General features: G+C 48.4%; 1 protein-coding gene across 1 annotated transcript; it reads left to right on the top strand.

The window, feature by feature from the left end:
- Window positions 1-960: 960 nt before the first annotated feature.
- Window positions 961-19,068, top strand: SLC17A9 (solute carrier family 17 member 9; the record flags this gene model as incomplete). The annotated part of the gene is made up of 13 exons (XM_083873176.1): window positions 961-1,055; window positions 9,224-9,421; window positions 10,328-10,467; window positions 11,104-11,203; window positions 12,147-12,277; window positions 13,081-13,177; window positions 14,021-14,117; window positions 16,564-16,651; window positions 16,958-16,992; window positions 17,543-17,658; window positions 18,101-18,156; window positions 18,674-18,703; window positions 18,795-19,068. The coding sequence occupies 13 exons, from the start codon at window positions 961-963 to the stop codon at window positions 18,956-18,958; spliced, it is 1,347 nt and encodes a 448-aa protein (XP_083729302.1). The 3' UTR covers window positions 18,959-19,068.
- Between the last annotated feature and the right edge of the window lie 8,071 nt (window positions 19,069-27,139).

The raw sequence follows: 27,139 nt of genomic DNA on the forward strand, positions 1-27,139 counted from the left end.
ATAATAAATGTTATGCCTCCTGATTTATGTAGCAAACTGTTCATCAGGGACCTGCCAAGAGATTCATGTTGGGAGAAGGATATTTGAATTACCTAAATATTAGTCTGCTAAAGGCTTAATTCCACCAAGGATTTAGAGCTTTCTGGCGGCAGGAACAGCAGACAGGAGGTGTCTGCCCTGCACCTGTGTGTTTTGGTGCAGCCCAGCAGCTCTGGTACCTTTCCCAGTGGCCACGCACGACCTTGCTCAGGCTGTGCGGGAGCTCCTCCATCCTTTGCTCAGCTCAAGTTTTGCCGTTCCTGTTTCCAGGCTGCAATCGGCCACAGCATCACCAGAGCGGTGCCTCAGCAAGGCTCCTCCGCCTGCTCGTTCCGTGATCTTTAAGTGAGTCACGAGTCCTTTTGTTGTGGACCGAGATAACCATCATTTAAATTATTTATTTCCACAAAGGAATTTGATTATCTCTATCAGATACAACAAGGCATCACCTCTATCTAACAGACACAAATCAAGCTGTAACAACACTTATCCCTATTTATTTTATCTTCGGAAACGAATGTCATATTCGCTCCTAATCATTAAAAAGCAGAAGCACAGACTTTTCTGCCACAGAGTCGAGGGAGCGATTCCCTGCCTGGGAGCGGGAGCGGGAGGACAGACCCTGCTCCGGCTGTGGCCGATGGAGGTGTCAGCGATCACCGGGGCAGAGAGAACCAGCAGAACCCCGCGGGGGCGAACCGGCACCTGCCCCTCGGCAGCTCCGCGGGTTCGAGCCCCGGGGGGGCTCAGAGCGGGACCGGCACCGGGCGGGACTTTCCGGGCCCGGCGGGCGGGGGCGGCGGGAGGCGCTGACACGTGGCCGCGGCCCGGCGGGGGAGGGAGGGAAGGAGGGAAGGAGGGAGGGAAGCGGCGGGCGCCGCGATGTGAAGCCGGGCAGGCGGAAGGCGCTGCCCTGCCCGCATGGCCGCGGGGGGCGGCGGCTGGAATGTGCCCCCGGGCAGCGGCCCCCGCGACGGCATGAGGCGGGACGGCGGCGCCGAGCCCTACTGGTCCAGGTAAGGCTGGACCCCGATCCCGGGAAAGCCGCTCCGCTGTTGGCTGTGCTCCCCGGGGACTCCCCGCATCCTCCGCCCGCAGCGCCTGGAGAGATGCGGCTCCGGGATGGAGGGTCCAGACACCCGCACCGCCCCCGGAGAGGCGATTTTGGAGGTGCTCGGTGCTCCCCGTCGGGCCGGGACCCTCCTGTCCCCGTCCCTGTCCCCATCCCTGTCCCTGTCCCCGTTGCTGCCCTGCGGGAGGGACACGGTCCCACCGCCCCGGGCGGTTCCCGCTGTCTCATTCCCCCAGATTCCAGCAGAGACAGTAGAAGGAAAGGGGAAGATAGGGAATTACTGTGAAAAACGAGAGGGAAAACCCCCCCAAAGATCGAGCTTATTTCTCGCCTGTAATCAGTGAATTAAACACAAACCCGCTGAGGTTGTTATCGAAGCGCTCCAGTGGGGATGTTTGTACTGGCGATAGTCGTTCATTAAGATAAAGTCTGGAATAGGAGCTGGGCAGCAGCTGGACAGCCTGAACTGCTCTTGGTGTAAAGTCGTTAAAGTACTTAAAATACAGTTAAACCCCCAGTGACCACTTTTAACAGCAGGGGCACAGGACAGGCAGGGTGATCCGATGTTTGGGGCAGACTGGGACACCCAGGGCGGTGCTGCTCTTCTCTGCCACCCTGGGAAACTCATCCAAGTCCTCAGGACCAGCCCCTTCTCCCATCCCGGCTGGGGTGAGATGATAATTCCAAAATTACCACTGGGGCAGCTGGAATTCATGTTTTTTTCCAAACTGGGAGCCCCTGCACTCCCTGTGCTTTGGAAATTTGGCTCGGTTTCAGACGACTGATGGTCTGGCTGCCACCGTGGTGGCCACGCCTGGGGTTCCCCTGTTCCCCTCGCCCTGAGATCACTCACACTGTGGTGAGCTCGCCCTGGCAGGATACAGCCAGTGCACAAGGGCACGGGGCCGAGGGGAGGGATTGCCCCTTCCAGCAGCAATCAGCCCCTGGGTGAGTTGGTGCACAAGTTCAGCCGCTGATAAGTTCTCATCAGCCGCTGGTTAAGTTCTCATCAGCAGCTGGATGAGCTCTCATCCATTGCTCTCTGCAGTGGCAGCAGGCTGATAGCTGGCTTTAAACTCCTGTCCCGAGGGAGGCTTTTCCTGCGCTCAAAGATTGGGAAATCTCATCAAATCCATGCTCATTTTAAGAGTAAAGGAGTGGGTCTTAAAGAAGAGCTTTGGCACAGAGGCTGTTAACATTTGAGGATTCTTTCCCCTTAAAGCACTTCAGAAAATTCCTTCTCTCTGTCTCCCCCTTGCTAACTTTTCCCTAAGTCTGTGTGAAGTGGGAGTGCTGGGATCCCACACCAGATTGTCATGAGGCAAAACTTAAGTTTATAGGTTTCTCTTCTAGGAAAAAAAAAAAAAAAAATCCAAAAAACATTTGACCAGAACAAGCCCTCCTGTTTCTCAAATCTCTCAGAAAAATGCAAAACATAGATAACACTTTCCAAAACAAGAGAGATGAAGACAGCCTGTTGATCCAGACAGACATTTGAAGCGATTCTGACCATGCTGAGTACTTCTAATAATGGACAGAATCCTGTTAATGGGGAGGAGCAGCAGGATAACCCCAGGGCACTTCAGATCTCTGTCTATATTGCTGTAGTTCACCAGAGCTGGGATCATGTCCCCATTGTTTAGTGTAGACACACACGAGGTCACAGCCCTTCTTGGGGAGGTTTTATGGAGGTTTTATGGCCTAAAGTAAACGGGGCAGGTGAAGGGTGAGTAAGGGGGAATGAGCCACCAGATCATTCCAGCAGGTTTGTCAAGTTGTAAAGTGCCTCATTGGGTGAAATGAATTTGGTAGACAAATTGTGAACAGTATATGCAAATAAATAACTTTCATAGTTTCCAAGCAGTGAGTTATTGCCATGGAGGCAAGGTGTTATCAAGTGGGAGAAGTGACATGGGCTCTCCTTTCGTGCTCCAACAAAAGACTTCCCAGGCAGCCTTCCAAGATCTGTCAGTGCAAGGAGAGATAAACAGTTATCTCGGCAGGTTTATTCTTCCGTCTTTTTTCATGCTTCTTCTTTTGTCCTCCCTTTTTTATCTGGCTTTTCCTTCCTCTTCCACCCTTCTTGCCTTGTGTTTTCTCCTGCCTGCCTTTCCCAGACTTTTCTGCAGGTTTCCAATGGCTCCATTATCACACATCTCTTCCAAGGACAGCACTTGGGGATTACTCTTCACCTCATGCTTATGTAGCACATCTGGACAGTTAGACAGCATTTCTGAATGTTGATCGTAACGTGCCAAAGCAGGACCACTCGGGCAGTGAATGTGTTTGAGCACGTCTGGTCTAACTGAGGGAAGACCATTAAAAGAGAAATCAGTTGCTGAAGGTTTCACACAAATCCACCAGCAGATCCAGCAGTGGACTGGGGCTCACATTCTGGGTGGTGCCTCCAGGAGAGAAATGCAGCATGGAAAAGTCACTCTGTCCTGGGAAGCAAAGGACTCCTGAAGCCACAGTGCATCTCCCAGCCTCTGGCTACCCCCGCAGACAAGGGGTGATTATTGCAGTTTCTTTAACTCCAGAGATAAAAGGAGTCCTGCCCCCACCACAGGCTGGTCTCCAGTCCCCTGATCTTTGCCCAGAGACAACAGTCAGTTGTTTTTTCTGAGTGCTGTGCCCTCATCTTTTGTCAACATGATGTTTCAGCTTTAGCTGGTTGGGGTTTTTTTGGTGGTTGGGGTTTTTGTTTTACAACTTCCCCACCCTGGGTTTAATAGTGACTTTGCTGAGAACTTTTTTCACGTGGAAAACGTAAGCAGGGCACACATTTCATTCCTGGCTGATCCATGTATGCCCTGAGATCAGTGTGCAAAGCACGCCTCTGCTTTATTATTATGTTTTCTCACCACCTCCACCTGGACTCAACAACTACTTGTAGCTCATATGAGCTGCTGAAATCTAATTTCATCTTTGCTTTTGCCAAAAGCAAGAAACGAAGAGAGGGAATAAACCCAGAGCTCGTTTGCTGAACACCACTTTGTTGCCATCTGTGGCTCTGTGCAGGGAGCTTGAGCACAGGAGGCAGACAGGAAGTCAGCAGCTTTCCCAGGAAAAAAAGCCCTGTGTCCTCTGTGCTGCTCTTGTTGGCTGTTAGCTGGATTGGGAAAAAAAGAATCCACTCTCCTCTAAACCCCAAAGCTGCTTTTGACAGTGACAAATCGTTAGTTTGGAGCTGCTCTACAGCATGACAAAATCTGCTTGAGGAGAGGGGGGAATTACTCCAAGCCTCTCTCTTGACAAGCATGTTGGATTTTGAAGGAGAAATTGTTGAGAAAAACAAAGAGTGAGAGGTGAAAGGACTGTCAAACAGGGTTAAAAATAACAGCCTGGGTATTATCTCCTGGCAGAGGAGTGTCTGCACGGCTGCTGTTGGTGCCATGTCAGTCAGTCCTGCTTGTGGTGGAGGTTACTGTCAATGTAAGCTGAAAAGAGTGTTTTTGAAGGGAGATGATCCCATGGGCCTGGGAATGGGTGATGGGGAGGGAAGTGTTGACACACTATGGTTGACAGGTGACAAGCACAGGGGGATGCTGGGGACATTCCCCTGGGAGGTGGCCTCATGCTTGGGCTGCTGGCTGTCCTGGGTTTGGGCTGGGAGCTGGGTACCACCTGTGAGCTCATCCCCATCCTGCCCTGGGCTTCTGGCAGGGTCTGGGCAGTGTGCACTGCTGGGGGCACTGGGGGTGGCTGCACTGAGGTGCTCTCCATGCACCTCCCACAGAGCTGTTCTAATCCCTTTTTAGAGAGGGGAGCTGAGGTAGAGATGCTCTCCCTGGGAGGTGGGCGTTGTGCTCTGCTGATGGTCCCTGTGCCCATCCTGTGCAGAACAGGAGCTGCAGCTCCCAGTTCTTCCTCCAGTTATGGAAAACACCCACAGATATTGCAGATGGCTTCTGGCCAGGAGCTGTTGCTGGGACAGGCTGTTTGTAGTCTTGCTGTCTAACACAGCTCTCTGACCACCTGAAAATACCTGGAGGTGCAGACTTGTGTCTTGGAGGGGGCTAAACTGGGATGTAATTGACAGCCTGAACTCCAGGGAGTCCATCTCAACAGTGACCTGCAGTGTCTGCCAAAGCCCTGCAGACTGGGGGAAAGGAGGGAGGCGAGTCAAGAGAAATAAAAGTTGAATAAATATTTGCTCTGTGGCATCTACTGGAGAAATTCCTCCAGCAGGAAAACACACTGCAAATAAAGATACCCTGTGCTGCTGGCTCTGCTTCCACTGCCAGACAGCTCAGCTTGCTTTTGCCCCTTTGGGGATCTCAGGCATCCTTGAAAATCCATCCTAACCAGTGTGCCCTGAGTGGGGGATCCATTTGCTTGGTGGGAGCTAGGTCTAAGAGAAATCAGTGGATGCTTCAGAGCAAAGCCATTTCCACCCCAGTGCCCAAGGCTGCATTTGGAGGAGGAGAACCAAGGGACATCAGACAGGGCTGCTCAAAAAAACTACCCAGAAAGAGTCATTAGGGCTTGGGTTAATTATAGTCGGGGTGGTGGTTGGAGGTTTGTGAAATAGGAAGTGTTTCTGGCTGCACGGCTGCTTTTCTCAGTGAAGAGGATGTCAGTGGTGTGCAGGAGGGAGCACACCTGCAGTGCCTGTCTCTTGTGGGGAGAAGGGGATTGCAGGTCAGGAGGGCACAGGCTGGGCACTGAGGAGCCACTGCCATCACACAGCACCAAATTACATCAATTAGGTGGCTCCAGACAAGCTCCAGTGATTCCCTGCCAGTGGCGTGGAGGGCTGGCCCCTCTCACAGAAGGGTCTGTCACACACAGCCAGGACTGGCCCAGTGATGCTTGGTGGGACATGCTTAGTCTGGCAGGTGAGTCAGGCGTGGTGGCACCAGTGACAGCAGTGCCTGTGATTTCCTGTGCTCTGACTTAGGCTGGTTATCTGCCCCACATTCTGTCTCCCTCCCCCATCAGGGGATTCACTAGATTTAATCTGTTAACACTGGGGAAGTTTCACTTCTCCAGTGGCTGATGTCACCTACAAAAACTTTTGTTTGATTTGTCACTTTTCCTTAGTTTTGAAAGGAGGTTTTTAATTCCTGTCTTTGTGCTAGTCCAGGTTCCTCCTGTGTAACCTCTGCTGTTGTTGTTTTGCACTGAGCAGAACGTTGAGTCATCTGCAGCCTCTGTGATAACTATAATTAGGAGAAAATGCATTTACAAAGCTCTTTCCTGTGATGCAAGCACGTCATTGTCCTTGCAGAGAAATCATTCCTGCCATGCTTCCAGGTGGGTGTGAGCAGCTACTGATTACATTTGACACTCATACTCTTTGGGTGGATTTTCCTAGCTGGATGTGCTGCTTGTGGAGGAAGTGGTAGTCTGAGGCCATGGTTATATTCTCTATTTATTGTGAGCATAATCCCTACTGATGTAGTTAAACATAAAGGAAGAGAATATAGAATGGAGTAGTAGTCAAAGAGAACACTGAGAGTGTGTCATACACCCAGAGATTTATTTACTGCTTTGGAGTAAAAGTCAAGAGAAAAAAAAAATATCTCTGGAGTTTAGTCAGAACATCAGCTGGAGAAGAGGCTTCTCAAGAGAGAAACAGAGTAAAGGCTCCTTGAGATGCTCAGGTCTTTTTCTCTCCCTCTTACACCTTGCAGAGCCATACAGGGTTTAGGATAAAGGAAGAACTGTTGATCTGGTATTAAAATGCTTCTGTGCTTATCAGGATAACTGCAGGTTGTTCTGAACACACCAGAATGACAGGAAAGACAGAGCTCAGCCCCACTCCAGTGAAAACTCATAAAAGTCTCCCTTTGCTCCCAGGGAAGAGTACAGTTTAGGAAACTGTCTTGGTGGCCAAATAGTAGAAAATACCTCCACACATCACTGGCTGCTGTGCTTTACTCTGTCACCTCGATTGTTGCAGGTTCAGTAGCTCAAATTCATCAGTGCTGTGCTGTTGGAGATAACAGAGATTAGGGACCTGGACTGGCAGCAGCCCATTTGGGCAGGCAGGCAGGAGCTGTACCTGGAAACATCCCTGAGGGATCTCTGGAAGGTTTTCCATGGCCTCTGCCTTTGGTGGGGGTTTTATACCTAAAAACTCCTACCCAAATCATCCTGCTGGGGTTTCCCTGACCCGGACATGCAGGAGCCTTTGATTTCCCTGTGCTTTTCTGTAGCAAGCTGGAGTCAGTGGAGCCTCTGTTCCTGGAACTGGCCAGAGCTGGTGATTAAAAACCAGCCCACCTCTGGTTTTGCAGCAAATGGAGATATGATTGAAGGTAACTTCCTCTTCAGGGTAAGCCCATGAGGGGCTCTGAGAGTGTTTCCCAGCTGGTTGAAATGACTGAGGTCAGCCCCTGGTTACTCATTCCTCCAGCAAAGTGAGGTTTGCCAGTTTCTGTGTTACTTTGTGCACTCGTGCGTGTGCACAGTAACAACTGTTCCGACCTTCTAAACACCCACTGAAACGCTTCCAGTTCCTCCTGCCAGAGGTTAGCACCGAGCTGCTTATCTGCCTTGTCAGGAAACAGCAATAAATCCACCTCCAGCAGGTTCACCTGCCCGCAGAGTTCTGCTTTTCATTGTTCCTTCACCTCCCTCCCCCTGTGACAGCCCATTTACACCTTTATAAATGGGTTTGTGCTGTGTGGGATTAACCCACATTTGTCATAATTCCAGTACACAGAAATCAGCTCTCTGTTGGATATAAAAGGTGACCCGGGTTGTTTCCCACATGGGTGTGTTTAGCAGGGTGGAAAGCCCCTGGTACAGTGAATTCCTCTGGAGCAGAGAGAGTCTGTTAGCTCAGTGCTTTGTGCTCTGCCCTCTGGGCATAGAAATGATCAAATACAAATAGTACCAATAGTGGGTGTTCTTACTCAGCTTTTAACTCTAGTTCACTGGCAAAGGAGGGGACCCAAAGTGGCATGGCTGAGGGATTTACCCACATCTAGGCCTGATATTTGCAGCAAAATGTGTTTGGTTGCTCCAGAAGCCATCACTGACTTGCTTCTCATTTACTTCTAGCCTGTAGGAGCCCTTTTCTGGAGGCTGAAAATTCACACACCAGAAATATATATTCTGTTAACATATTTTGGCTCTTATTATCTAAAATTTCTTATTTGTCCAGGCTTAATTATTTTGCTTCTCTCTGAGCTCTTCAGGCTCATCAAGTCTTGTCTCTCTAAAGAGTTTCTACATATCCCTTCTTTTAAGGAAGGGTAACACACAGACTACCTCCCCTGAGAAGTGGGTAGAATTGCCAAATAACTGATGTCTGCTGCCAAGAGCTGTGTCTCATGCAGGTGCTTCCAACCTCATGCCCTGACCTTTCCTTTGTTGTCCTTATGTTTTAAAGAACAGTTTCTTGTTTGGAGGGGAAAAAAGCAACAAACCAGGTTCCTGCCTTCCTTTCCCTCCATCCACAGCCAGTGATGTCCAAGCATCACTTGGGGTCAAATTGGTGCCTTGGGAAGGCTGACCTGGAACAGAGACTGGACAGAGCTAGAGAATAAAGTAGGTATTTATTGAAAGGCCCTTAGGATACACCTTGGGCAGGACAAGAGCCTGACCAGGGCTACACCCAAGGTGGGCCCAAAATGGTCACAAAAAATGACTGACCAGTCAGGAGGTGTTGCACTTCTATAAGTTTTGGTCCATTTGCATATTGGGGTTTAATTGTCCAGTTACAGCTTTGGGTGGTGAGGTCTCATCCTTCTTGTTTCTCTCTTCAGTCCACTGTTGTTTGTGCTTTTGGGCCTGAAAGTTGTCCTTGGTCTTCAGCAGGAAAAGGATTTGTTCTGTCTCCCTACTCTGTGAAGAGAGTTTACTGACACTTAATGTGAGACTCAGATCTACACCTCTAGGCAGCACAAAGTCTGAAAAACATGAAAGCTAAAACTTAAGGCATCAAAATAGTGGTTTTGGGATGAACTTGGGATCATTCCTAAAAGCCAGCAGCAGCTGGGATACAGTGTGTCAGACCCACTGTGCCCTGGGGGAGTTGTGCTGACACTCATATTATCCAGACACACTCAGCTCGCAAAGCCACCCTAAACCCTCACTGTGCACAGACCCACAGCATCCCCCTCTGCCCTTCCCCCACCTTGCTGTCCATCCCTGCAGGCCCGAGGCCCGTGTGTGGACGGTGATGCTGCTGCTGGGGACGTGCCTGCTGTACTGTGCCCGTGTCACCGTGCCCATCTGTGCCCTGGCCCTCAGCGCCGACTTCCACTGGGACAAGAAGCAGTTTGGTGTCGTGCTCAGCAGCTTCTTCTGGGGATACTGCTTGACACAGATCGTTGGAGGACACATCAGTGATCAGTACTGGAATTTATTCTCTCATGTTTTCTTGTTCTAATGACACTTAGCTGGGTTTTAACTCCTCAGTTCCAGTCTGAGCTGTGGCAGTGCCGAGTTTCACAGTGATGGGGTGTCAAAGTGTGTCCATGGGGAGAAGCTCTGGCTGAGAAGGGGTGTGGGTAGTTTAGACTGTCCAGATAGAAGCTGGGGATGTCTCATCTCTAAGTGATTCTAGGATTCTGTGAGTACAGCTTTTTTGATTTGATCTGCACAGGTGATCTTTGTTTTCAGTTCGGCACTTCCAGTGTCCCCATACACAGTTTCCATCATGTTTAAAAAAACTGTCTCCATTGTGTCATATGAATTAAAAACCAAACAGTTTCCCCAGCTGGCTGCAAGGGAGGATCTGAATCATTACCTGCTTGAGTCCCTTTCCCCAGCCAATCTATTCTTAGTGAGAGGTTTTCTATGAAATCTTTTGAGGGGAGCACTTGCCTGGAAGGGAAGCATTATCCGTGCAGTGCACTGAGCTATTTAATTAGAACTCTTAAGAATTTGCAAGAAAACACCCGAGAAACCTGAATAGTAAAAGGCAGGGCCAATGATGTCAAAGAGCAAACGGAAAACACCATCACAGGTTAGGAAAAGCAGAATGATGGCAGCAGTTGGGTTTCCCCTCCACCACCATCAGAGATTTGAGTGGCTCAGTGCTGTGAGATCTCTGGGATCAGTGAGTGCTGGAGTTGGATGAGCAGGAGGTGGGAAGGGAAAAGGTCAGAGCTACTCCCCAAGGGCAAAGAGAAGAACAGGTTTGACTGAAGGGTTGCTCTTAAAAACAGGCTAAACTGGGAAGGGCACTTGAGTCTGGACTGGAGGACTTTGCCCTTTTGCCCTCCTGTCTTTGATAATATGTTTTCTGTCTTCCAGAATAGGAGGTGAGAAAGTTCTCCTCCTTTCAGCATCAGCCTGGGGGTTCCTCACAGTCCTCACCCCACTGCTCACCCACATCACTTCAGCCCATCTGGTTTTTATGACATCCTCCAGGTTCCTCATGGGGCTGCTGCAAGGTGAGACTCCTGTCCTGAGTGTGTCCCTGTGTCTGTCTGTTCAGGGACTTCCTTGTACAGAGGCTCGTGTGTAGCACACTGAGATGCAAGTCCCATGGTTTGCAGTGCATGAACCCTTCCTGTGGATGTCTGAGCAATTCTCTGCCTCAAAGCTGCCTCCACATCCAGGACTTCCATGGGAAAAACCAGTGACATTTCTAGAGAAAGTCACTGACAGGTCAATCCTCTGTAGAAATATCTCTGCCAGGCAGGGGCTGCTGGCTTCAGAAATCATCACTGGTGGTGTTTGGTTTTTCCGCATTTTAAAACTCCCTCAACACACTCGGAGAAAATTGGCCCTTGTCGAAACTTTTGGATAATTTGGGGTGATTTTCCTTCCCTTTTGCCAAGCTGCAGCACTGGGAAGGGCATTGGCACTGATGGATTTACAGTAGCAGTGGTGATGATGACGCGGGATTACAGAGAAGACACAAACAAACCTTTGATGATGACGGATCCACTCAGTTTATTTTATATCCCTGTTTTGAATTCACCAAAGGCTTTGTTGCTTTGTCACAGTGTTTAACTCACTCTGGATCTTTTAAATTTGCTTTTGTTTTCTCTTACTCCTTCCTGCCTTGCTTCTGTTTCCCCCAGGGGTGTACTTCCCATCCCTGGCCAGCCTGCTGTCCCAGCGGGTCCGGGAGAGCGAGCGAGCCTTCACCTACAGCACAGTGGGGACTGGATCACAGTTTGGGTGAGTTCAAAGGCCTCTGAGCACTGAGTGACAGCCTCTGGACATCCTGTGTGATGAAATGCCGTTAAATAGTTGGAGGCAAAACTCACAGCCCAAAGTACATGTGGATTCATGTGTCCTCAAGGACTCCTGCTGCAGCTGAGGAAGCCTCAGGCAGTTGCTGTCCTGCCTGCCAAGGGTTTATGTATTGTTTTCTCTTTCTTTTAAAAACAGACTTTGAAGACTGTTTTCAATATTTAATTGTTATGGGAAACAGCCCGATTTAGTAGGAAGAGCAAGAGTCAGCCTGACACTGTCACCTGTCCTCTCTGATAGATGGGAAGAATAGGACTTCTCCATCTCTGCTGATCTCCATCAGAATTTCCTGTCTAAATGGAAAGGTTGCTTAAAAGCTGAATAGAAATATCGTGGTGTTAAATCACTTAGTTCTCCACTGTTCTCATTTCTTTTGCTGCTTTACACATTCTCTGTGATACTGCAGACCAGCAACCTCCTTTTCTTCCCTCAATGACCATTTTTCAGCATGGGACAGATGAGAGTGAGATCCCTTTGGGATTTCTCCTGCCAGTGAGGATCTGGCCCAAGATGCCACCCAGGGAACAGGGCAGGTTGCAGAGCCATGGTGGCACTGGTGGCAGCACCCACACATGCAGAGACTGAGAAATTCTTCCCTGTGAGGGTGGTGAGGCCCTGGCACAGGGTGCCCAGAGAAGTTGTGGCTGCCCCATCCCTGGAAGTGTCCAAGGCCAGGTTGGAGCAACCTAGGACAGTGGAAAGTGTCCCTGCCCATGACAAGATGTGCTTTAAGGTCCCTCCCAACCCAAATCATTTTGGGATTCTGTGGTTCAGTGACAGCAGCACTGACCCCAGGGAGGGTCTCCCATCAGTGTGCTCAGTCTGAGCTCTCAGCCAGGACAGCAAATCTGGGTGGTTTCCCTTGCAGAACGCTGCTGATTGGTGGTGCAGGATCTCTCCTCCTGGACTGGTACGGCTGGGAAAGCGTTTTCTACTTCTCCGGTTTGCTCACTTTGCTCTGGGTTTATTGCACCTGCAAATACCTCCTGAGTGAGAAAGGTGAGTCTAGCTGCATCCCTGGGGCTGGCAGTGCTCCCAGTGATTCCTCCTCATTATTTTCTGCAAATCCTGTGTGTTTCTAAGTTCAATGCCTGGTTTTATACAGAGGCCTTTTGCTCAGATGTGTTCTATAATACACACTGTGTCTCATCCAAGATCCCAACCCAAAAACGAGGATTTGAGCTCTTGCAATGCTGATTTCCTATTTCAAGTCCCATGCTGGATTATATCATTGCTGAGAGCTTGATCAGGCTCCTCAGTACTCTTTAAGCACCAGTGAAAACACAAAGCAGAGCATGATCTTCAAAGTGGATTAAGCTAAAGCAGGGCAAGATACTTACTCCAAACTAAGAGCATCTACACATAGAGCTTTTAAAAACCAGTTAATCCACAAATATCTCTTCCCAAATAACTGCCTAGGAGTAATTCCACATATGGACAAACCATTACACCTGGCTGCAGCATTATTAGGGTGAGTGTGGTGTGTAGGAGCCCAGCTCACTGGGAGCTGGGTGTGTGCCTGGTGCTGCACAGAATCCAAACCTGGTCCTTGCCAAGAGACTTCTGTTTATTTATAAAAGAGATATAATACATGGCTGAAGGTGGCTGGGTGGGGAGGGGTGTGGAAAAATTTTGGTCAGTGTAACAAGGTGTTTTCATGGCGTTCAATGCTGGTAGAGCCAAAAAAACCCAAGGTTTAGAAGGAGATTAAAAGTGGTTGTACAGCAGTGTCCCAGGGCTGCCTCCAGCTGCAGAGGTAATTACTGAGCACAGCTTTCCTTTGGATGTTTTCTTCCCTGCAGAACTCACCATCCCCATAAACTATTTAACCAGAGGCCTCTCGATACCCAAGCAGACCAAAGTTCCCTGGAAGCAGCTGTTTAGGAAGGCACCAATCTGGTAGGCAGCTGCATGCATTGGCCAGGCTGGGAGCATCCTCCGTTTTCTCCTCTCTGGGCTTATTTCTTCTGCCTCTGGGGCTTTTGTCCACTTATTGATTTATTTGAGAAGCAGAACCAGTTTTCTGATTCCTTCTGTATAGAGAAAGAACTGAAAAGGTAAGCTTGGCAAAGGTGGTTTATGTTCTGTCCACAGAAGTGCCAGGCTCGAATGTCACTGGCAGATCTTTCTTGTTCCCCCTGGATGAGTCCTGTGCTCCTCTGGAGTGATATTTTCCACGGGTCTTTTTAGAAATGCTGATTGTAATGGGCTCCTAAGGAGCGCTGCTCAGGGGCACTGGGTGGCACGGGCTGTGTTCTCATTGCTGGCAAACATCCTTTTAATGGCCATTTTTCCCTTGGGATGCTGCAGTGGGTACTGAAGCTCATCCAAACCTGTTCCCAAGGGCTGTTTTAAGTCGGGGAGGAGGAGGATGGGGCTGCAGGGCAGCAAACCCATTCCTGCCTTGAATAACAATGGAGCTGATGACAAATCCCTAGAAAACCCTAAAGAACACCTCCCGGAGCAGGAGAGCTCTTCCAGGGCTGGAAGTGACCAGTGGGAAATGCAGTGACATAATTAGCACTTCAATTAACCTCGCCTGGCCCCGGGCTGTGCAGTGGGGCAGCCAAGGAACCAGCTGCAAGGAGAAAGCTGAAAACAGTGGTTATCTGTGACAAAAACCTCAGGAAGCCAGGAGGAGTAGTTATCCCTGACAAAAATCTCAGGGATTTCTTATGAACTGAAATCTCAGCAGCACGACCTGTCACTGCTGATTGTTTCCTCTCAGCTCTGTATTTTCAGGGCTGTCATCATCGCTCAGCTCTCCACGGCCAGCACGTTCTTCACTCTCCTCTCCTGGCTGCCAACTTTCTTTAAGGAGACTTTTCCCGACTCAAAGGTGGGTTGGCTCCGAAGCAGAGGCATTGCCACTGTGCTGGGTTCCTGCCAAAAGGGGTTGGAGAGGGAGGAAGATGATGGAGAAGGGTTTGGTGAGAGCAGGCTGGGAGGCAGGAGGAGGTGGGAGGTTTCCCTGTGGGGTCAGGAGCTGCGCCACCCCTGCACATACTTTTGGAGATCTCTCCAGGTTGCAGAGGCTGGTTTCTAGTTGCTTGTTTAGGGATGCTGAAGGGTGCAGGGAAGAGCAGGTTGTATTGAGTTGTAGACTGCTTTTCTTCTGAGAAGATAATTTTCAACTAGCTCAAAGCTCATGACATTCTGCTGTTGCAAATAACCACCATTCACTCCTAGTTTTTTTACAGGGTTTTTAACTGGACTGACGTTGTACAGGTCAGACCTGCCTGTGGAAATGATAATTAACATTAATTACATGTACTTCAAAAATACTATAAAAGCTTCCCCCTCCTCAGCACAAATGCTACTCCCATTTTTCAGAAAGCCAGGCAATACTCATCTGGGCTGAGAGCTGGTTATTTTCATCTTGTTCTCAGAAACTCAGACAGTCTTCTCCACAACAGCTCTGTTAGGTTTTTACAATTTCCAGGGCTGCTTACAAATGCCTTTTCACATTACACATGTAAAGCTCTTTATGGCATACTTGATATTTATATTAAAATCATGTGTTAAACCAGCAAACATATTGTTGTGACAAGATCTGTGCACCTCGAGTAATGTGCTTGTGCAGCAGTAATTTACCATCTGTTAAGCATTATATCACGGTGCCCTTATGTAAGATGCTCTGTGGAGTGCTCCTGCAGCTGATAATCGCTTGTGCAGTTTAAAGCAGAGGCTGAGGCTGGTTGGTTTTAAAGGATGGATGATAATCCCTGATGTGGGGATCCCGTGTCACCTGCTGGCCAAAATCCCCTGCTGCAGGTGAGCTGAGCAGCACCTGAGTGACGGTGATGGAGGCTTTGGCTCAGGACTGTGATGTTGAATTTCTCCAAGAGCCAGGTAGAATTAGCTCTGTGAAGGTTCAATACCTCTGAGGGTGTCCAGCACCTTACAGAAAATAGCTTAGAGAATTTAACGAGACAGCATGGTTGAGTGTGTCTTGAAAATGCAAAAAGGTTTTAGTAAAAGAAGAAAATAGTAAGAAAACAAAGAACAAAGCTGAGCACAGTGTAGGGACAGGTCCCACACACCTGTTACAGCACCTCGAGAATGCACTGAGAAGCCTCGTGCTCTCCCTTAAGTATTGGAAGATTTAGGTGGATTTTTTTGGCAAACACCCCAATAGAGAATTGCTGCTTTTGTGAGGAACAGGTAAATTGATCTATCAGTGTTTATGTCGTGGCACTGAGCCAATCACTGTCAGGAGAGCAAAGAGACTTCCAGTGTTCTTTCCTTGAAAGGTTTTGGTGTGAGCCTTAAACTTTCCCCTATTGAAACATCTGCTTGGGTGTGGAAAGGGATTCCTACACTGTGGGATGAGACAAGGATGGGGTTGTGCTGAGCAGCCCCAGCCTCTGTTAACAGACAGCAGGAGCACCACCCCACAAAGCCCATGGGCTAACATTGTCAAAAATGACCAGGATCCAAATGTCAAAGGCATGGAAAGATGCAGATGGACCCTGGTGTGATTTGCAGGAGCAGCTTTAACAGAATAATTGAAAACCAAGATTATTCAGCCCTCCCACACATCTCGAGGCCAGACAGGAAGGGGAGATGCCTCCAGAGGGTGGTGGGCTCTGAGCAAAGGGGAGATGCTGGGGGTGATGGATGCATGGATGGATGAGTAGGTTCAACCAGCTGAGATGAAATCCAGCCCAGCCCACACTGATTTCAGCTCCTGTGGGATCTGGGCACCAAAGTGCCCCTGAGCAGATGTAATCCAGCTGACCACTAATGGTCTGTGATTACAGCTGCAGCTCATTTAATTGAAAATAGGCCGAAGGATGTTGCTGCCCATAATGTCACCTAATCCTGCCATTAGAAAATCCAGCTCTGCTCCCTCAGCCTCACACACTAACGCTGCTAATGAGCTGGAAGCTGCTGGAAATTTTGCCAGCAGCTTTTCTGGGGACCCACAGGAAACCCACACTGAGCTTCCCAGGGCTCTGTGGCTCCCCACCACATCATCTTGCTGAGCAGTAAACTTTGCCGCATTTAATCCCTCTTTCCCAGAGTTTTCTGGCTCTCCCCTGCATGCAGTGTTGCTGGGAAAAAAACAAATCTACAGATGCTACAGCATTGTGATGCTCCTGCTCCCTCACAGAGCTTGGAGTGGGGCATGGTGCAGCTGAGAGCTGGTCCTGCAAAAGGGGTAGAGAGGCTGCAACAAATCCTGAGTGCCTCATTTATTTCTCTTTTCTACAGGTACCACAGACTGTCAAAATATTTGCAGCTCTGACAACAAATCTCTCTTGATTTTCACTTCTTTTCAGGGTTGGGTGTTTAATGTAGTCCCCTGGCTGGTTGCAATTCCGACAAGCTTGTTCAGTGGATTTCTGTCTGATCATTTAATTAGTCAAGGTGAGAGCTCTTTATGGCTTTTCCTCAGCTCTTATGTGATGTGGGAAGAGGACCTGAGTGGGAGGAGACGGGCTTGTTGGTACAGAGAGCACCCAGCAAATAGACAACGTGAGGTTCTGATACAAAAGCAGAATAAATTCTCCAGTGTCCAAATCCCATCCATGTGTTTGAGGCTCTCTTTGACCTCATTCATAATATCCACCTGGAGATGAAATCTGGGCATCTGAAATCTACTTAATGTTGTAGTTTCCTGGCTGGACAGCAAGGTGAGCTGTGCTTAACTCCAAGTGTCCCTTTCTTCCCCAGGGTACAGAACCATCACCATTCGTAAATTCATGCAGGTAAGAGCTGAGGCTGTGGGAGGGATACCTCAGTTACCAGTTAAACTCTGATTATGTGGCAGACCAGACCTCGTATGGAGCTGGCTTGGGGGTTATAGATGGAAACAGGAAAGATTTTTCTGGCTTTACACATTAACTGGTGGTCAGGATGTGTGAAAGGAAATCCAGAAGAAAAACCCTGGCAGAGGAGCAGAGCCTGGATTAATGGCAGCATTGAGCACAGTGAGTGCTCTGAAAGGGTTTTCTTTCACAACCTGTCCCTGGTCATTCCAAATGACTCCTTAGGTACTGAGGGAGTAGCAATACAAGGGTGAACAGAAATAGGAATGCTGGGTGAGAACACAATGTATCCTCTGATCTGCAGCATCACATCCCTCTGGACAGACCCCTGACACAGAAGAACATGGGGAAAAAAAAAAAAAAAAAAAGAGGAGCACAGGGTGCACACAAACTCGTGCCACTGGAAAAGGGAACAGTTTGTTCATGGCAGGAGTTGCTTTCTTCCTTACAGAAAATGTGCTGTGGTGTTTAATTTTCCCTTTTTTTCCAGGTCATTGGCTCTGGCGTCTCAAGCATTTTTGCTTTGTGCCTGGGCCAGACCTCCAGTTTCTGCAAAGCAATAGTGTTTGCCTCAGCCTCTGTTGGACTGCAGACCTTCAACCACAGGTAGGGAGAGTCATGGGGACAGTGGCCTCAGCTCCCCTGCACACATTGGGCATTTTGGGGTCTCAGAGGAGGCTGCCTCTGCCCTGACTGTGAGAACAAGAGCTGGCACTTGCCTGAGCGTTGTGTTTGGGACCCTGTGAGGCTGGTGGAGTGTAATGCCCTGTGGGTTGGAAGTAATCCAGCAAACCTTTAGCATGGAAGAGCTTGGGGAGAGATGGAGCAGGAGGGGAATTGCATTGTGGCCCCTCTGAACACTTTAAGTTGAATTGTTTTCCTTCTGATGCTCACCTGCTTTACTCTCAGCATCTCTCTTCTCCTGCCAGTGCCATTTCTTGTCCAGGACCTTTCTTTGTGTTTGACAAAGCAAACTGTGTAAATAATGGAAAAACAGTCATGCTCCACTCAAACAGCCATTTCTTTTCCCCCCTCTGTTTCTCACCAGTGGCATCTCAGTAAACGTGCAGGACCTGGCCCCCTCGTGTGCTGGCTTGCTGTTTGGTAAGGATTCTCTGGGGTTTCTGTGCTGGAGTGGTGGCATCTGTTGGGGGGACACGGTCACCAGCATCAAGGTTTGAGCAGGAGCAGCTCTGGGCAGGGTCTGCTCTGTGTGTGCAGGCTCAGCTTCCTTCTGTGATAAACCTGCCAGTGCTGGAGGCAGGGAACACCACCAAGGTGCCTCTTTGATATCTGTGAGGTGCTCTGCTGCACCCAGGGATGGGCTGGGGCTGTGTCAGTGCTCTCTGTCAGCTCTCCAGAGAAGCTGTGGCTGCCTCATCCCTGGAAATGTCTAAGGCCAGGTTGGATGGGGCTCAGAGCAGGTGGAAGGTGTCTCTGCCCATGGCAGGAGGATGGAGTGAGATGAGCTTTAAGGTCCATCCCTGCTCAATCCAGTCAGTGATTCCATGATCAGAAAGGCATTTTGCCCAACATGCAGACCTGGGGTTGGTGGGAGCTGTGATGAAACCTCTCATGTCTGTGAGTTTTCACAATTTCTTTTCACACCTTTTCTTTCCAGGGGTTGCAAATACAGGTGGAGCCCTCCTAGGTAAAGTACTGTCCTGCAGCTCTTCATTTCCTGTGAGGGCAGGATCCAGCCCAGAGCCTTTGCATGTGTTTCTCTTCTCTTTTCTCTGCAGGTGTCATTTGTGTGTACCTGGCTGGACACCTGATTGAGACCACTGGCTCCTGGATTTCTGTTTTCAACCTGGTGGCTGCTGTGAACAGCATTGGGCTCTGCACATTCCTCCTCTTTGGAGAGGCCCAGAGGGTGGACACAGACTCTGTGTATGTGGATCTTTAGAGATGAACACAAGAAGCAGCTGAGGGACAGGAGAGTGTCACATCTATGAGTCATTCTTGCACAAGTGCCAAAGAACATTTTACCATTTTTTAGGTGTTTTAACAGGAAGAAATATGCTGAAACCAAGTACATAATGGGTCTGGATGAAACCCATGGGAGAAAAGAAATTTAGGGTTCATTTTTTTGCTCAGGGCTTTAGCTGGTGGCTTGCAGAGCCATCCAGCTCAACATCTCCAGTGAGGATATTGTCAGTGGGACCAGTTTGTCCCAGTCTGTGTCTTGTGGACAAATCTCCTTGTGGCCAAAGCAGCTGACCTGGCCTGTCTCCCAAGGCTGCTGTGGTTCCATGCCCTCTTGAGGGGAGCTGCTTCTCCAGGTGGCAGTGGGGCTGCCATGCTCTGCTCCCCTGAGACCACCTGGCTCTGGGGCTGCTGTGCCACCAGGTGTCCTGTGAGGTGTGACAGGAACATCCCAACGAGTACCTCTGCCCTTAACCCCCGTGTGTGCCTTTGTCCTGCAGCAGCTCCCAGCCAGGTTTCCAGGGCTGTGAGGTGAATTCCAGGCTTCCCTTCAGGGGATGTGTGGCTGGATGTGTGCCCTGGGCCCAGGGGCTGTGTCAGTGCTGCTGTCACAGAGCTGGGAGAGGGCTCCAAGCCAAGCCTGGCTTTGCTCAAGGCCCAAGGTCTCCCTTCTCTCCCTGGTGGCTTCACCCCAGCCCTGAGCCCAGGTGGAGCAGCTCCACCATGAGAGCAGAGCTGAGCTGTCCCCCAGGTCAGGCTTAGCTGGGCTGACCTTGCAGTGCAGCAGCAGCTGAGGAATCCCTCTGGAGCTGTTTAGTCAAATGCTGTGAATGTATGGGAAGAACCAGTCACGCTCTGTGCTGTGGATCTACAACTCCCAAATGCTTTCTGCATGATGAAATGTGTCCTCCACATGCTCTCAAAGGGCTGAGGGAGACTTTCCAAAGAGCTTGGCATGGGCAGGTTTTGTTTCTGTGTTAAGCATAAATCAAATTTCTGCATTGGACATCCATAGGGATGTGGATCCCTGTGGTTCCCTGAGAGTCAGAGGGAAATACTTGGCTGTAGACACCTCTGAGCCTGAATGTCTTAAAGTTATTTATAAATATTTTAAAATGTAAGCCCCAAATCCTATATTTTATGTACTTGAGGCCTGGTTCTGCATGCTTGTTTGGAGTGGTACTGCACCAAATCCAACACTGTTTCTCGAAGGGGAGGATCTACCAGCCTCCAGTGTTTGGGTCTGTAGGATCAATTTTAAAGGTGAATTTCATGTTAAATCAATTCATTGCTTCTCCTCCAATCCCTTAATTGCAGGCTGAAAGGATCTCTTGGGTTTCTCTAGTGCTTGCCAGAAAACTCAGGCTGAGGAGCAGGTTTCCCAAGGACCTTCCAGTGCAGGAAAGCCATAGGTTCAGGTGGAAAAAATATCCTGTTATCCTCTTCCTCACCTTTTGTTTTGGCCAAATTTCTTCTTGGAAGACCTGTTGGAGCCATGTAAGGTTTCTGAATAGCCTGGTTTGTAGTGAAAATGCTGACAGCCCTTTAATTGCAGAGACACTAATGGGCATCACTAACCTGACTGAGCCGCTTACTGGGCAGAGTTAGAGATAAGGATGTAACTGCCTGATGTCTTCCCAAAAGAATAAAGAATCAGTGAGGCCTGACTGGGGACAGAGGGATAAGAAAGTATTTTATTTTTCTCCTTCTGTGCTCTTTTTTCTCTCAAAGGCTGTTTGCTGCCATAGGTACCACTCTGTATTGGGGTTCTGCAGAGCCAGGAAAGCTGCTGGGAACTCTGGAATCAGTGGGTAAATTGGGAAGAAAACCCAGTAACAACAAACACAGCCAGGCTTCCAAAGAGGCCCGAGGCTGTGCAGCCATCTCTGTCAGCTTGTCCTTTGTCCAGTCTGAGCAGATTGCTTGCATGGCCCTTTTTCCATAGAGACAGGAAAAAAAAACAAACAAACAAACAAACAAAAAAAAAAACAACAAAAAAACCCCCCGCTATGCGTTTTTTGGGGTTTTTAGAATGTCTTCCCTGGCCATTCAGTGCTGCAGGCCAGGAGCACAAGGAGTCAATTCTGGGTCTCTTTGCTGGTTGCACCATTTCTTGTGGAGGAGTTGATGAGTTTAAATCCCTCACATTTGAATCAGGCTGCTTGGCCACCCCTCGGATCTGCCAGTTGGGAAATTGAAACTGATTTTCAAAGGAAAGTGTTTGTCTGTGCCTTCTCTGTGAGTCCAGCTGACTTCCCAGTGAGCTGTCGGAGTTACCTGTCTCTGTAAGTGGCTAATAAGTTAAATGTTTGACCCACACTTGAGGCTTGTGGTTCATTATCCTCACACCTCTCCGGTGAAGTATTGAGACTGTTTTGCATATCTGTACTGTTATTTGTTTAAGCCAAAGCTTGTGGCCTGCGAGTTTTTGCTATGGAAGGATCTAAAAAAAAAAAAAAAAATAAAATAAAGGCAGTGAATCATTTGCAAACTGTGATTTTCCTGTGACTGGAGAGGTGTTAATTTGTGTGATCAGTGAGGGACAGAGGAGTATATTTGGTGTGATTAATGATGTGGGGGAGGCTGTGCAGGGAGAGTATCTGGGCTGGCAGATTTTCACAACATCCTCACATGTACACCAGACTCGGGGTTCATCCAGCTACATCTTCTCACTGATTCGGGAAAAAATGAATGAAAAGCTGCCTTCGCCTTCAGCAAAGGTGTGGACAGTAAAGCATCAGCAGACATGACCCAATATTACTTGTTAAGAGTAATGATAGAAACTGAGTGATTCTTGGCTGGGACAGACCCTGCAGGCGGATCACCTTCCACGTGGCGATCGTGCTAAAAAAAAAAAAAAAAAAACAAACAAACAAAAAAAACAAACAGTAAAAATACATTTCCACCTTTCCATATCCTCGCTGAGAGGTTCGAGTAGATGCCAACAGAGGGAGCTGTGAGATCTGGGATGTAGCAGATCTCTTCTGGCCGGCACAGAGCGCTAAGCCCGGCCCTGCACAGCTGGTGCGGGTGTTTGGGTGGCACATCTGGCACATCTGGCAGAGCCCGGCCCTGCCCACCAACAGCCCTGGCTGGTGCCTCTCGTGGCTGGAGGTGACTTTGGGAGCCCCAGGATTTGCTGTCCCAGGGTTGGATTTCACCCTTCACAGGGCGATTTCACAGTTATTGTAGGAAGGAAAGTTTTGGACGTGTTTGAAAAGGAGAAATAACCATTAAATGGATTTTAACACCTCATCCGTAGGGTCATGTAATCGAGAGAATATCTCTTAAGTGCTATAGACTCCTCTAATTTTCTTATCAATATGTTCAGAAAAAAAGCTAATGTAAAACTTGGTGGCATGAAATTTATGCTGAGGATGATTTAGCAGTATCTTCAACTTTCTTTATCTTTTTGCTCCCATTACAGAGCTATCAACCTCCCATGCACATCTGAGCTTTTTTCACCTTTTAGGTCATTTAGGTGATTTAAAGCTTTTCAGCTCCAAGAAGCCACAGACCCACCTTAAAGCCTGCCCTGTTCTTCTCCAACTGTGCAGAGCCTGGGAGAAAAGAAGGGTTTAGCAATTTTGTGTGTGTATATATATATATATATATATATGTCCTCTCTTTTTTTTTTTCCTTTCCTTTTTTTACTCTTTTTTTTCTGCCAAATTCCTTAAATTGTCAGTGTCTCAGGTTGGATTTCAGCTTTCCAGCCTGCCCTGAGCAAGCAGGGACAGGCACAGTGCAAAAGGGCCTTAAAAGCTGATCAGTGACAGGTACCTTTTATTGCTGCTGGGGGAGGTTGGTTTGTATTTAAATTGTTTGGGAGATATTCCATAGCTGGCTGGAGATGGTTAGAAGGATCCTGTTTTATTGCAGTTTGCATAACACTAAATCAATAAACAAATTCAAGCAGATGGAAAGCAAAACACAGGAGGAAAGAAATATTTATTTGGGGGAGAAAAGGGATAGCAAGGAGCACTCCTCGCTGATAATTTTGCCTGGAAAACACAAGCAGATGCTCTCACAGCAGAGACCTGATCTAACATCCACCTGGCATCTCCCCAGGGCCAGGACATGCCCCAAAGACAGCAGCTCTCAAAGGGCACCCAGTCCTGTAACAAGCAAAATATCACCGTTTATTGCAGCCATGACCTACTGCATGGCAAGTAATGAGGAATTTTCCATTTCAAACTTTAATGCAATAATTAAGACGTCCATTAAGGTCTTTACAGTTTGGCTGCTTGTAATTAAAAATGGGGTGATGGGGGGGCAATGGAAGGGAGTTGCAGTCCAGGGCATCAAGCTCCCACCAGCAGCTTCAAGTACCCTCCCCTTTATTCTCTGTTTGGTTTCTCTCTTCAAAACAATTTTTCTGGTTTGGTTTGTGACTGTCACTAGAGCAGGAAAAACTCATGAAGAAGAGTCTTAGTCCCACAAGTACAACTTGGGTTTTAAAAAAGAGCTTTCACCTTCTACCAACACCTCCAAAATACTGATCCTCCTGCAGTGCAATTCTTGGGGGTGTCTCTGAGCAGTGCCAGGGGTTTTATGCTCCAATTGGTTTCCAGACTGATGTAGTTCCTGCTCACACAGTTCCTGGTGCAGGATTAAGGGTGGGGTAGGTTTTAATCCAATAATGGAATGAGATGAAACCCCAATATAAACCCACATCCTCCAAAGTGTCTCTGCTCCTGGGAGGCCCAAGTCCCATTATCCAGTAATTGGATTTGGCCTTCTAAAGCAGGACCGAACTGTAAAATTTTGTTCCCAAATCACCAGATTTTTGCAAAGGATTAAGAAAAAAATAATGATTTGACTGAGGAAGTAGCTGCCAGAAAAGCTTTGGTTGATCCCTTGAATCCCTTCCCGAACTGCTTTCCCCTGCCCTTTACAACTCCCAAAATGTGGGTGGCTCACTCTTGCATCTCCAGACACAAAGCTGGGCATGGCCTTCTGCAACTTTGACATTCGCTATTCTCTAAAAAATTGTTTTTCATTTCAGCTCCAACGAAAAAAAAAAAAAAGATTGCAATCCCACTTCCATGGAAGACAATGGAAATGTACACGTGTAGCAATTACCAGGAGGATTTTACACAAAGAATTAGCAACCTACTCGTGCATGTCCTGCATTCTCATTAAAGGCAAACTGTTTGTGGGTGACAGGGGATTTTCCTGTGCAACCATCTAGGCTCATTGCAGCTGTTAAATTCCTTTCATGTCGTTTTTTTTTTCCCCTCTCCTACCAAGTTTCAGACAAACCCACTCATTTACAGCCTCTCCCGTGTGTGAGCTACAGGTGGGGTGGATGTTCCATGAGTCTCATCCTTCAGATGCTCAGAGCTGCTGTGAGCCCTGGCTGGGCACAGGAGCCTTTCTATATTTTGCTTTAATTTTGCCCCAAACATGCCCACAGACCTGGTGTCACAAATTTCCTGGTTTCAGTCACCTTTGTGTGGTTTTGCTGCTGAGCCAACCTACTTCTCAGAGCCTGCAGATCTTCTCTGCCTCCTCCAACATCCTCCCTCCAGCTCCTCCGTTCCCCTGCCCCATTCCACAAAAGCACTTGGCAGGTTTTGGGGAGCAGACAAGGCTCACACATGTCCCCAGGGTCGTGGGAGGGAGGATGTGTCCTCTGTGCATCCCAGACCCTGGTCAGTCACTGGTTATTTAGCAAAATAAACCCCTTGAACAAGAAGTATTATCAGCAGGAACATAATCAGATCTCAGAGAGGAGGTCTTCAGATGAGTAATTTACTGAGATCTCTTATTTTCATTTTATTTCAGCCCATCTGTGTCACAATTGTGCTTTGGGAAGGGCTGGAGGCTGCAGCTCCCACTGCAGGAGCCACCTGGACCAGCGAGAGCTCAGCGTAAACTCCTGTCCTTGCAATCTCATTTTACAGGAGCCTCTAAGTAGGACACACACTGCAACAAAGTGGTGACCTGAGAAATGTTTGCACAGCCCTGGGCTGTCCTTCCAGGAGAGCCAGGGCTGGTGGAACACGGTCTGCTCTGCACCTGGACACGGGGTTTGGATCCAGGACCACGACAAACCCCTTCAGAGTGGTGCCTCTTCTTTGGGGATTTTGTGCCTGGAGTCAGCTACAGGGACTACAACATTTAAACCTTGCTTTAGCACCCACTCTTTTCTGGGAGGTTTAATGCAGAGCTAAAAAACTAGAGCATGAGTAAGAAATTACATATTTTGGCATTTCCCAGGTCTTCAGTGTTTGCAGGTGGATCTTTACTGCTCACCTGTAGGAACGTGTCACTGCTCTCACCAAAGACAGTTTTCTCTCTTTTCCTTAAGTGCAGTGCCAATTTTTTATCCTCTTCTGTTCATCCTCTCCCTCCTCCTTGGAGATTTCTGGATTAAAGAATAAAGCAGTGAATTGATTTCCTGAACGTGCATTAGAGAGGATTATTCCAGGAGATTCATCCGTGTTTGGTGGATTAATATTTCCAGGGAAGCAGCTCTGATCTCAGCCAATACTTCCCTCAACATAGCCCAAAACATTTTTTTCTTTTTCAGGCAAGAAGGAGCATTGAGAATGGCAGGAGGCAGGAAGAAGAAGTTCTCAGCACTGGTGTTTGAGCTTTGGTATCTTTTGAAACAAGAGGATTTCCCATGTAAAAGATGATTTGTATGACTTCTGCCTTTTCTTTACCCTGCTAATAATAAAGAATAAAACCAGACACACGCCAGGCAAGCATGGAAGTCACTGCAACACCAGGGAAACAGAGATAAATCTCTGTGTAGCATCACTTGCCACCAGCAGCAGCACCCTCTGAGAGAGGGGCACAGCATCCAAAGAAATTGGGGCTCTGTCCAATTAATTAATTTGCCCTCTGTGCTCTGCACAAACACAGCAGATCAAGGGCCTATTACATTATAAGAGTGATCTGTGAAGTCTTATAGCAGTGCATATCTCTGAATGATGCTTCAGAGGTAACAACTAAAGCAGAGCCAAAGCCCCCTCCCTCCTGGTCTCTCTTGCACGTGGAGGAGACACTGCTTGTAATTGAGCAGAAGAGGCAAAACCTCTTCCCAGGAGAGGTGGAGGCGACTCAGCCCCAAACCCTAATTGAGACCTCTGAGACCAGCCCTTAGATGTCAGGCAGCTGGACAAACAATGGTGGGTCCTCATGGTGCTTGGAGGGATCAGCTGGGCTGCCCTTGCAGCTTCAGCAGGGCTTGGTCTGCTGATGGTCAAAAGAAAAGAAGAATGCAATTAAAAAAAAAAATCAGACGTTGTGAGGCAGAGTAAAGGAAAACACTGAAGGAAAGGATTTTCATTTTCATGCTGCCCTCCAAGCCAAAGAAGCACTGGGTGTCACAGCCACACTCTTCTGAGTCTGAAATTCTTGGATTCAAGAGCTGGTTTGATTTTTGCTTCCAGTCTCAGCCTAGGAGGACCAGAGCAGGAAACCATGAAGTGTCAAAGACAATCATCTGCATGTCTGTGAGCTTGGGGAAAGAAACAGGGCCACTGCCAGGCTCAGTCCAAGGGGTGGGAAAAGCTGTGTGCACCTCTAGGGTTGGCATGGGAGGAAGGACAGAGCTCCACCTGCCTGAGGTGGATACCAGCACTGAGCAGGAGATGGGGATGGGGGATTTTAACTCCTGAAGGAGCAAAGATCTGGCCAGGAGGCTGGGACAGTGCTGTGGGTGGGAAAATCCCTGTGGAGAGCACATCTTACCCCTCCTTATCTCCCTGCCTTGGTCTGGCTCCCAGAGATTATGTTCATCCACCCAGGACCTTCAGGCACATTTGGACAGGTGACACCAACCCTGGTAGACAACCCAGAGGCAGCAAAGCAAGAATTTGAAACGAGCAGCAAACAGAACAAACGGATTTGCATTTTTTCAGAGCCACCAGGAATAATTTTTCCAGCTGATGCTCAGCGCTCAGCAGTGAGGACATTGCCTGGTGTGCCACTGCTCTATTCGGGACACTGAAATGCAGAAACGTGATCTGACACAAAGAATAAGTGCAAAGCACATGATTTATTTATTAGCTCCCTCACATGATGAGTGTTAGCTCATGCCTCAGCAGTGCATTGCCAACAGGCAATGCAAGGAGAGTCGTCTTGCTCAGCTTCAGACAGGAACTTCAAGTTGAGACACAGATTGAAACATCTTTTTGTGGTTCCT

The sequence above is a fragment of the Zosterops lateralis genome (genome assembly GCF_965231275.1).
Source record: "Zosterops lateralis genome assembly, chromosome: 16".
Lineage (NCBI taxonomy): Eukaryota > Metazoa > Chordata > Aves > Passeriformes > Zosteropidae > Zosterops > Zosterops lateralis.